Source organism: Oncorhynchus kisutch, linkage group LG19 (assembly GCF_002021735.2).
Source record: "Oncorhynchus kisutch isolate 150728-3 linkage group LG19, Okis_V2, whole genome shotgun sequence".
Lineage (NCBI taxonomy): Eukaryota > Metazoa > Chordata > Actinopteri > Salmoniformes > Salmonidae > Oncorhynchus > Oncorhynchus kisutch.
In genome coordinates, this window is record NC_034192.2 from 31,635,901 (window position 1) to 31,648,468 (window position 12,568).

The following is a 12,568-nucleotide window of genomic DNA, read 5'->3' on the forward strand; positions in this document are numbered from 1 at the left end:
TAATGTCCAGCAAGCTCCAGGACCATCTCCTAAAGTTGATTCAGCTGCGGGATTGGGGCACCACCAGTACAGAGCTTGCTCAGGAATGGCAGCAGGCAGGTGTGAGTGCATCTGCACGCACAGTGAAGCGAAGACTTTTGGAAGATGGCCTGGTGTCAAGAAGGGCAGCAAAGAAGCCACTTCTCTCCTGGAAAAACATCAGGGACAGACTGATATTATGCAAAAGGTACAGGGATTGGACTGCTGAGGACTGGGGTAAAGTAATTTTCTAATGAATCCCCTTTCCGATTGTTTGGTGCATCCGGAAAAAAGCTTGTCCGGAAAAGACAAGGTGAGCGCTACCATCAGTCCTGTGTCATGCCAACAGTAAAGCATCCTGAGAACATTCATGTGTGGGGTTGCTTCTCAGTCAAGGGAGTGGGCTCACTCACAATTTTGCCTAAGAACACAGCCATGAATAAAGAATGGTACCAACACATCCTCCGAGAGCAACTTCTCCCAACCATCCAGAAACAGTTTGGTGACGAACAATGCCTTTTCCAGCATGATGGAGCACCTTGCAATAAGGCAAAGTGTTAACTACGTGGCTCTGGGAACAAAACATTGATATTTTGGGTCCATGGCCAGGAAACTCCCCAGACCTTAATCCCATTGAGAACTTGCGGTCAATCCTCAAGAGGCGGGTGGACAAACAAAAACCCACAAATTCTGACAAACTCCAAGCATTGATTATGCAAGAATGGGCTGCCATCAGGATGTGGCCCAGAAGTTAATTGACAGCATGCCAGGGCAGATTGCAGAGGTCTTGAAAAAGAAGGGTCAACACTGCAAATATTGACTCTTTGCATCAACTTCATGTAATTGTCAATAAAAGCCTTTGACACTTATGAAATGCCTGTAATTATACTTCAGTATTCCATAGTAACATCTGACAAAAATATCTAAAGGCAGTGAAGCAGCAAACTTTGTGAAAATTGTGTCATTCTCAAAACCTTTGGCCACGACTGTACAATGAAAATGTTTAACTTTGTTAAAGCAAGGCTACTGAACCGTTGTTTATTTTCAGCAGTATGCAATGATATGGGCAGCGACCATGTAACGCTTTAACAACATACAGAAGTGCAGTGGTTATCAAGGGGCAAAGTATTGACACGTTTTTTTTGTAAAGTTGAGAGACGAGCTAAAAGTTTTCCTTACTGGCCATCATTTTCACTTGTCTGACCGCTTGCATGATGACGAATTTCTCACCCGACTGGCCTATATGGGAGATGTTTTTCTCCCCTGGCGCTGTTAAGACACTGATGCCCTTTGCAAACACGTACCTATGTGAGAGAGGATTCTCGGCCCTCACTAGCATGAAAACTAAATACAGGCACAGACTGTGTGTGGAAAATGATTTAAGACTGAGACTCTCCAATGCAACCAACCTTTCAAGCATCCTTTCAAGCACATCCTTCTCATTAACCTGTGGTGAGTTATTCACAATTTTTGATGAACAAGTAAGGTTTTATATGTAAGATGGTTAAATAAAGAGCAAAATGATTGATTATTATTATATTATTATTTGTGCCCTGGTCCTATAAGAGCTCTGTCACTTCCCATGAGTCGGGTTGTGACAAAAACTCACACTCATTCTTATGTTTAATACATGTATTGTATAGATTGTGTGTGGCAGGTTTACAATGATGGCAAAAAACAACATTTGCGAGTGCGCTGAACCTGATGCTAGAGGGGGTACGCTGCTGGATGTTGAATATTTGAAGGGGTACGGGACTATAAAATGTTTGGGAACCACTGCCCTAAGGGATCATAATGTGATTAGGTTGCCCGCATTCTGAATAAATGCCTGAACAGCTTGCAGATACTGTAGAGGTCACACTAATCTTAACCCCCACAGCTTGCAGATACTGTAGAGGTCACACTAACCTTAACCCCCACAGCTTGCAGATACTGTAGAGGTCACACTAACCTTAACCCCCACAGCATGCAGATACTGTAGAGGTCACACTAACCTTAACCCTCACAGCATGCAGATACTGTAGAGGTCACACTAACCTTAACACCCACAGCTTGCAGATACTGTAGAGGTCACACTAACCTTAACCCTCATAGCATGCAGATACTGTAGAGGTCACACTAACCTTAACCCCCACAGCTTGCAGATACTGTAGAGGTCACACTAACCTTAACCCTCACAGCATGCAGATACTGTAGAGGTCACACTAACCTTAACCCTCACAGCATGCAGATACTGTAGAGGTCACACTAACCTTAACCCCCACAGCATGCAGATACTGTAGAGGTCACACTAACCTTAACCCCCACAGCATGCAGATACAGTAGAGGTCACACTAACCTTAACCCCCACAGCATGCAGATACAGTAGAGGTCACACTAACCTTAACCCTCACAGCATGCAGAGACTGTAGAGGTCACACTAACCTTAACCCCCACAGCATGCAGATACAGTAGAGGTCACACTAACCTTAACCCCCACAGCATGCAGATACAGTAGAGGTCACACTAACCTTAACCCCCACAGCATGCAGATACAGTAGAGGTCACACTAACCTTAACCCTCACAGCATGCAGATACTGTAGAGGTCACACTTACCTTAACCTCCACTGGCAGGCCCATCTCAGCTTCCCCTCTGACATATGCAAGTCCTCTGAAGAGACAGAAAGGAAAGAGAAATGACAGGAAAGGGAAAGAAAATAAAGAGCTAAAGAGAGCAGGCCAAGAGGAAGAGATAAGTGGGGAGGGAGAGGAATGGTGACAGAAATTAAAGGATAGATATGAGAGAGAGAGAGAGAGAGAGAGAGAGAGAGAGATACACGTGGGGAGACTGGGGTAGTCGAACAGGGGGACAGACAGAGGGATGGAGGGAGTGGTATCTCCCCCCCCCCTGAAACTACTGAGAAAAACAGTGGATGAATCCCAAATGGCACACTATTCCCTATATAGTGCACTACATTTCACCAGAGCCATGTGAGCCCTGGTCAAAAGTAGTGAACTACATTATATAGGGAACAAGGTGCAAATGGGACGTAGCCAGTCCTTGTCCAAAGAAAACAAATAGGAAAAACACACACACCTGATTGATTAGGATTAGATGGCGGTGTACGTGTGTGGCGAACAACAACCTTGATCTATCGGTTGGTTGATATCAGACTGATTTTAATGACCTGTATTGGCTAATGGCCTTGATTAAAAACAGAGGGGCAGACACACATGCACACACACAGCACAATGGATGTGATGGCTGTGTGTTGTTAAATGAACAACCTGGTCAATACTGTTTCATCCCCCTCCTTCTCAGCCTTCCTAGTATTGTTGTGGGTGTTTGTGTCAATGGTTGTACTTGTGTGAAGGGTTCACATTCACAAACACGTGTGCCTGCGTTTTGAGTGCATGTTGAATGCACATTTTCAGTGTGTCGATCTGCATGTGTTTTGTGAAGGTGTGTCTCCTCCTAGCTCTCCCATCCCGGTGGGACATAGCTGGATCCTCCAGGGTTAGTATTGACAAATAGAATACACAACAAGGCCCTGTGAAATTCACATCTCTCTCTCTTATTTCTCTCTGTCTCATTTACTGAGTCTCTCGTCACTGCTTCTGATGCAGGGGAGATAAATAATGTGTGTGAAACTGACACTGAATGTTCTTCACACATAGTAACACACTTTGATGTCTGGACATTGTTCACTGAATTGTCAATAAGACATGTTTATGTTGTCTACACTCCCAATATGAGAAATGTTCTATTTAATTGACAGGAGTATTGAGTCTGACTCAATGTCCGACTGAACTGACCCCTGGACGAACCCAAAGTGTTTCTCAAAAGGCACACTACCGTGCTCCGAGCACGGGAGGGTCGGAGTATGAGCCCAAATCAAAGTATGCGAAACGGAGCGCGGAGGGCACTCCTCGAAAGAGTAGTCCGTTAGTACATATTTTGTTTCGTGCATCATTGCAAGCTTCAACGGAAAGTATGCAAAGAAATGTGACACAACCATGTAAAAAAATATATCTATTTTGGCCATTTTTTCAGCTGAAGTGAGAGAAAATTAACCCCAACTTCCTAATTAAATGTTGCCTAGTCACATCTCATATATTGCCTGACTACAATATTCGATCTTGATACGTTAATAAAAACATGCTGTGTTCATTTTGGCATGTTTACCTGCCTAAAGTTGAAGTCGGAAGTTTACATACACTTAGGTTGGAGTCATTAAAACTTGTTTTTCAACCACTCCACAAATTTCTTGTTAACTATAGTTTTGGCAAGTTGGTTAGGACATCTACTTTGTGCATGACACAAGTCATTTTTCCAACAATTGTTTACAGACAGATTATTACACTTATAATTCGCTGTATCTCAATTGCAGCGGGTCAGAAGTTTACATACACAGCTTGGAAAATTCCAGAAAATTATGTCATGGCTTTAGATGCTACTGATAGGCTAATTTGACATAATTTGAGTCAATTGGAGGAGTACCTGTGGATGTATTTCAAGGCCTACTTTCAAACTCAGTGCCTCTTTGCATGACATCATGGGAAAATCAACAGAAATCAGCTAGGACCTCGGAAAAATAATTGTAGACCTCCACGAGTCTGGTTTATCATTGGGAGTAATTTCCAAACGCCTGAAGGTACAACATTCATCTGTACAAACAATAGTACGCAAGTATAAACACCATGGGACCACGCAGCCGTCATATCGCTCAGGAAGGAGATGCGTTCTGTCTCCTAGAGATTAACGTACTTTGGTGCGAAAAGTGCAAATCAATCCCAGAACAACAGCAAATGACCTTGTGAAGATGCTGGAGGAAACAGGTACAAAAGTATCTATATCCACAGTAAAACGAGTCCAAAATCGACATAACCTGAAAGGCCGCTCAGCAAGGAAGAAGCCACTGCTCCAAAACCGCCATAAAAAAGCCAGACTACGGTTTGCAACTGCACATGGGGACAAAGATTGCACTTTTTGGAGAAATGTGATGAAAAAAAAAGGAACTGTTTGGCCATAATGACCATTGTTATGTTTGGAGGAAAAAGGTGGAGGCTTGCAAGCTGAAGAACACCATCCCAACCGTGAAGCACAGGGGTGGCAGAATCATGTTGTGGGGGTGCTTTGCTGCAGGAGGGACTGGTGCACTTCACAAAATAGATGGCATCATGAGGCGGAAAATGATGTGGATATCATATCAACATCTCAAGACATCAGTCAGGAAGTTAAAGCTTGGTCGCAAATGTGTCTTCCAAATGGACAATGACCCCAAGCATACCTCCAAAGTTGTGGCAAAATGGCTTAAGGACAACAAAGTCAAGGTATTGGAGTGGCCATCACAAAGCCCTGACCTCAATCTTATAGAAAATGTGTGGGCAGAACTGAAAAAGCGTGTGTCAGCAAGGAGGCCTACAAACCTGACTCAGTTACACCAGCTCTGTCAGGAGGAATGGGCCAAAATTCACCCAACTTATTGTGGGAAGCTTGTGGAAGGCTACCTGACATGTTTGACCCAAGTTAAACAATTTAAAGGCAATGCTACAAAATACTAATTGAGTGTATTTAAACTTCGGACCCACTGGGAATGTGATGAAAGAAATAAAAGCTGAAATAAATAATTCACTCTACTATTATTCTGACATGATCCTAACTGACCTAAGACAGGGAATTTTTACTCAGATTAAATGTCAGGAATTGTGGAAAACTGAGTTTAAATGTATTTGGCTAAGGTGTATGTAAACTTCCGACTTCAACTGTACGTACTGTAGATCGGAAACCAAAAATAAGTCAATAGGGCTAACTGGCTAGCTACTAGTACTGTTAGCTAGCCAGATAGCCACAAAGAATTGTTAGTTTGCTACCCACGAAGAATTGACATCTATCTTGCATAATATTAGTTTTAGGTCACTTTTGCCTGTTAAACTATCTGGTTAGCTACATTATTATAATTTACAAATAGCTAGCTGATAGTTACTGTATGAAGTAAAACGGTTGCTTTGTGTATGTCTTGCTTCGTCTCTATTAATGCCTCTGGTTCCTGACCATAGGGTAGACCAGTTCCGTGTTCCCCAGTTCCATCTAGTTTATTACTCCTCCATGTAGTTTCTATACCATGTACACGTTTACCATGGTACTACATTTACATTTGAGTCATTTAGCAGATGCTCTTATCCAGACCAATCATCTTATGTTTGCTAGGTAAGTCAACCACATATCACATTCATAACAAGTTAAACCTCTCCTCAATCACCGAAGGCGAAGTGCTAGTAAGAAAAGAGAAGGGCAATTGTTGGTGCAAGTAACCAGGCAGGGTGTTTTTTATCTTTGTCCAGCTGGGTCAGATCCTGAGAAGTCCCTTCATGAAGTTTGTGGCTCACGCAGTGTCCTTCACCCTCTTCCTGGGCCTGCTGGTCATCAACGCCTCGGACCGCTTCGAGGGGGTCAGGAACCTGCCCAACGAGACCATCACTGACCACCCTCGCCAGGTGTTCCGGGTCAAGACCACTCAGTTCTCCTGGACCGAGATGCTCATCATGAAATGCGTGCTGGGTGAGTAGGAGAGAGGGAGAAGGGGAGGGGAGTGGGAGAGGGAGAGAGAGAGAGAGAGGGGAGGAAGGGAAAGACCGATGAATGGAGAGAGAGGGAGAAAGAGGTTGAAAGAAGGACAGTTCTATTGTTTTACTTTTAGATTTGTGTCTACTGTTGTGTATTGATAGATATTACTGCACTGTTGGAGTTAGGAACACAAGCATTTCGCTACACCTGCAATAACATCTGCTAAATATGTGTATGTGACCGATAAAATTTGATTTGATTTGAGGAAGAATGAAAGGGATGGATTAAGAGAGAAAGAAAGGAACAAGGAAGGTTGAAATAGAAAAATAAAAAGAGCTGGTGGAGGGGGCGATTAATGGCACACATAGAGTTGATGTCGGAAGTTTACATACACCTTAGACTAATCCATTTAAACTCAGTTTTTCACAATTCCTGACATTTAATCCTAGCAAAAAGTCACCAATTTATTTTAAGAATGTGAAATGTCAGAATAATAGTAGAGAGAATGAATTATTTCAGCTTTTATTTCTTTCATCACATTCCCAGTGGGTCAGAAGTTTAAATTGTTTAACTTGGGTCAAACGTTTCAGGTAGTCTTCCACAAGCTTCCCACAATAAGTTGGGTGAATTTTTGGCCAATTCTTCCTGGCAGTGCTGGTGTAAACTGAGACAGGTTTTGTAGGCCTCCATGCTTGCTCACACTTTTTCAGTTCTGCCCACACATTTTCTATAGGATTGAAGTCAAGGCTTTGTGATGGCAACTTCAAGACCTTGACTTTGTTGTCCGTAAGCCATTTTTTCACAACTTTGGAGGTATGCTTGGGGTCATTGTCCATTTGGAAGACCGGTTTGCGACCAAGCTTTAACTTCCTGACTGATGTTTTGAGATGTTGCTTCAATATATCCACATCATTTTCCTCCCTCATGATGCCATCTAGTTTTGTGAAGTGCACCAGTCCCTACTGAAGTAAAGCACCCCCACAACATGATGCTGCCACCCCCTTGCTTCATGGTTGGGATGGTGTTCTTCGGCTTGCAAGCCTCCACCTTTTCCCTCCAAACATAATGATGGTCATTATGGCCAAACAGTTATATTTTTGTTTCATCAGACCAGAGGACATTTCTCCAAAAAGTACGATCTTTGTCCCCATGTGCAGTTGTAAACCGTAGTCTGGCTTTTTTATTGCAGTTTTGGAGCAGTGGCTTCTTCTTTGCTGAGCAGCCTTTCAGGTTATGTCGATATAGGACTCGGTTTTACTGTGGATATAGATACTTTTGTACTTATTTCCTCAAGCATCTTCACAAGGTCCTTTGCTGTTGTTCTGGGATTGATTTGCACTTTTCGCTCCAAAGTACGTTCATCTCTAGGAGACAGAACGGGTCTCCTTCCTGAGCGGTATGATGTCTGCTTGGTCCCATGGTGTTTATACTTGCGTACTAATGTTTGTACAGATGAACATGGTACATTCAGGCTTTTGGAAATTGCTCCCAAGGATGAAGCATACCTGTGGAGGTCTACAATTTTTTTTCTGAGGTCTTGGCTGATTTCTTTTGATTTTCCTATGATGTCAAGCATAGAGGCAGTGAGTTTGAAGGTAGGCCTTGAAATACATCCACAGGTACTCCTCCCATTGACTGAAATTATGTCAATTAGCCTATCAGAAGCTTCTAAAGCCATGACATCATTTTCTGGAAATTTCCAAGCGGTTTAAAGGCACAGTCAACTTAATGTATGTAAACTTCTGACCCACTGGAATTGTGATACAGTGAATCATAAGTGAAATAATCTGTCTGTAAACAATTGTTGGAAAAATGACTTGTGTCATGCACAAAGTAGATGTCACAACCGACTTGCCAAAACTATAGTTTGTTAACAAGAAATGTGTGGAGTGGTTGAAAAATGAGTTTTAATGACTCCAACCTAAGTGTACAGTACGTAAACTTCCGACTTCAACTGTATACCCTTTCGAGCCATGAGATCAATCACAATAAAAACATCAGCTGGTTTCTCCGCCTCCTCACGCTTTCTCTCGTACCTCTTAACGTAGCATTATCATTTGTGTGTGTGTTTCCAGTAGGGATGGGGAGTGCCTGATTGCCTGTAATCAGTTACATTACCAGCAAAAATATTAGCGTTCAGATTACAGATACTTTTGAAAAACGTGGATTAAATTCAGGAAGGATGTTTGTGAAAAAATACATTGGCACCTTTCTGTTTTCTCAATGACATTCAATTCAACATTGAAAAAAGGCGCAAGTTTGAGTTTGCTCCACCAGAGGGAGTCTGTCCACAAGTCAGAGACAACTATGATGACCCACCAAATCCTTGTTCTCTTCTTCTAATGCCTCTTATGTCATGTTCTGTGTTTTGTCTGGATCCCAGGAAGAGTAGCAGCTGCTTTGCAACAGCTAATGGGGATCCAAATACAATAATGTAATAACAAATAACAAAACCAATTTCAGCCATAGTGTGTGTATGAGCTGCTTAGAGTGTGTGTGAGCTGTTTAGAGTGTGTGAGAGGTGTGCATGGTGCCACCTGAGGGAGACGTTGGTCATTTTAATTCTGTGGGCATTCTTTTTAATCAGCCATTTTCTCCATGTTTTGGCTGTGGAGATACACAGGTGTATGTATCTGTGTGCATGTGATACTGTAGTGGTGTTTATGTATTTGTTGATCTCCAAATGTAAACTACCGTTCAAAAGTTTGGGGTCACTTAGAAATGTCCTTGTTTTTTGCCTGTTAAAATAACATCAACTTGATCAGAAATACAGTGTAGACATTGTTAATGTTGGAAATGACTGTTGTAGCTGGAAACGGCAGATTTGTAATGGAATATCTACGTAGGCGTACAGAGGCCTAAAGAAGAGGCGACTCCGGGATGCTGGCCTTCTAGGCAGAGTTGCAAAGAAAAAGCCATATCTCAGACTGGCCAATAAAAATTGATGATTAAGATGGGCAAAAGAACACAGACACTGGACAGAGGAACTCTGCCTAGAAGGCCAGCGTCCCGGAGTCGCCTCTTCACTGTTGACGTTGAGACTGGTGTTTTGCGGGTACTATTTAATGAAGCGGCCAGTTGAGGACTTGTGAGGTGCCTGTTTCTCAAACTAGACACTCTAATGTACTTGTCCTCTTGCCCAGTTGTGCACCAGGGCCTCCCACTCCTCTTTCTATTCTGGTTGTGCTGTTCTGTGAAAGAAGTAGTACACAGCGTTGTACGACATCTTCAGTTTCTTGGCAATTTCTCGCATGGAATAGCCTTCATTTCTCAGAACAAGAATAGACTGATGAGTTTCAGAAGAAAGTTATTTGTTTTTGGCCATTTTGAGCCTGTAATCGCACCCACAAATGCTGATGCGCCAGATACTCAACTAGTCTAAAGGCCGGTTTTATTGCTTCTTTAATCAGCATAACAGTTTTCAGCTGTGCTAACATTATTGCAAAAGGGTATAATAATGATCAATTAGTCTTTTAAAATTATAAACTTCGATTATCTAACACAATGTGTGTCACATTTGTTGTATGGAGGAGACCAAGGCGCAGCGTGGTAAGCGTACATACTTATTTTATTAAAGAAAGAACACTGAACAAACTAACAAAACAACCGTGAAGCTATATAAACGAGTGCTGACAGGCAACTACACATATACATAAGAACCCACAAATACCCTATGGAAAATTGGCTACCTAAATATGGTCCCCAATCAGAGACAACGCTAAACAGCTGCCTCTGATTGGGAACCAATTCAGGCCACCATAAAAATACATATCCCTAGACTTACAAAACCCCTAGATATACAAAGAACCCTAGACAAGGAAAAAACTAACATACCCACCCTAGTCACACCCTGACCTAACCAAAATAATAAAGAAAACTAAGATAACTAAGGTCAGGGCGTGACAACGTGCCATTGGAACACAGGAGCGATGGTTGCTGATAGTGGGCCTATGTAGATGTTTCATAAAAAAATCTGCCGTTTCCAGCTACAATAGTCATTTACAACATTAACAATGTCTACACTGTATTTCTGATCAATTTGATGTTATTTTAACGGGCAGAAAAATGGCTTTTCTTTCAAAAACAAGACATTTTTAAGTGACCCCAAACGTTTGAACGATAGTGTAGATTTAAAACCGCCCCGATATGATCTCTTGGAAGTATGTGTTGTGTTAATGTGTGCTCTCTCTCTCTCTCTCCCTCAGGTATGATCTGGTCGGAGGTCAAGGAGATCTGGGTGGACGGTCCTAGAGAGTATGTGATGCACTTGTGGAATGTGTTAGACTTCGGCATGTTGTCTATCTTTGTGGCTTCGTTCACCGCTCGGTTCATGGCCTTCCTCAAGGCCTCGAAGGCCCAGCTGTACGTCGACCAGTTTGTCACCGACGAAGACATCCGCAACGCATCACTACCTACAGAGGTAGCCTACTACACCTATGGTTCGTAGAAATATACTGTTGGCATTCTCATTTTCTACCCTTCTACAAGGGCCTACATTAACGACTGTGGACCGGTGCCCTACCCTTCCCAGTACACTGCTCGCGCTCTCTAATCACTGCTGTCATCTTGTGGTGTAAGGCTGTTATGACATGGCTGTTTACAGTAAGCTACGGTCTGCATGCACATGCATATGATAGCCTCCCCACTGTTTAAACATTAGTACTGAAACAGCCAACACACGCGATGACGCACTCGGTCACATACCCCAAAGCTGTTGCAATTGTCTGTGTCTGTGTCTGTGTGTGTGTTTGTGTGTGTGTGTTTGTGTGTGTGTGTGTGTGTGTGTGTGTGTGTGTGTGTGTGTGTGTGTGTGTGTGTGTGTGTGTGTGTGTGTGTGTGTGTGTGTGTGTGTGTGTGTGTGTGTGTGTGTGTGTGTGTGTATTGGTCCTCTCGTTTCTGTGCTTTCCAGAGGTGTTCTGGTGTTCCCCTGGTGTGTATTCAAAGAATAGGGTGTAGATCAGCTTTAATATTGCAGATAGATTGTGGCTTCCATCAATGTAATTGTCTGCATCATTTACAATCCCCCATATATATATTTTGTAAATGTACATATAAAAAATATATATAGGGCCTCCCGAGTGGCGCAGTGGTGTGTGTGTATAGTGGTGTGTATATATATATATATATATATATATATATATATATATATTATTTATTTATTTTATTTTTCTTTATCATTTGAAACTAGCCCTACCATTCCTCCCCTAAATGGAGTAAACTAATGGACAACAACACTTAGGCTTCTACTTCCAGCTTTTACATATTACATACATTTTACAGGGAGAATATTTTACAATAGTTATATTTTGTTTATTTTTAGTCCCGTCCTTCAACTACCCTCAACCTCTCCTATCAATCTCTGAAGAATATGCAGTTTTGATTTCTGATTTCTGTTTTTGTTGTATAACAAAAAAATACTAATGTTTAACCTTTCTTTAACTAGACAAGTCAGTTTTTCAACTGTGCTGTTTAACAAAGGTTCTGAACCTACAGTGCATTCGGAAAGTATTCCGACCCCTTCCCTTTTTCCACATTTTGTCACGTTACATTCTAAGATGTAACGTAACTCATAATTCTAAAATGGATTAAACATATTTTCTTCTCATCAATCTACACACAATAAAAACAGAAATAATTTATTTACAGAAGTATTCAGAGTCTTTGCTATGATACTCGAAATTGAGCTCAGGTGCATCCTGTTCCCATTGATCATTCTTCAGATGTTTCTACAACTTGACTGGAGTCCACCTGTGGTAAATTCAATTGATTGGACATGATTTGGGGTGGCAGGTAGCCTAGTGGTTAGAGCATTGGGCCAGTTTCCGAAAGGTTGCTAGATCAAATTCCCAAGCTGACAAGGTACAAATCTGTTGTTCTGCACCTGAACAAGGCAGTTAACCCACAGTTCCTAGGCTGTCCTTGTAAATAAGAATTTGTGACTGACTTTCCTAGTTAAATAAAATTGACATTTTTTTGGAAAGGCACACATCTGTCTATATAAG

At 42.0% G+C, this 12,568-nt stretch overlaps 1 protein-coding gene across 1 annotated transcript in view; it reads left to right on the forward strand.

Moving 5' to 3' along the window:
* LOC109910115 (short transient receptor potential channel 7) overlaps positions 1–12,568 on the forward strand; it is a 60,651-nt gene that overhangs the window by 14,200 nt on the left and 33,883 nt on the right. Inside the window, exons 4-5 of the mRNA XM_031797920.1 lie at positions 6,344–6,560; positions 10,772–11,005. Coding sequence (XP_031653780.1) covers positions 6,344–6,560; positions 10,772–11,005 — 451 coding nt within the window. The remainder of the gene's footprint in view (positions 1–6,343; positions 6,561–10,771; positions 11,006–12,568) is intronic.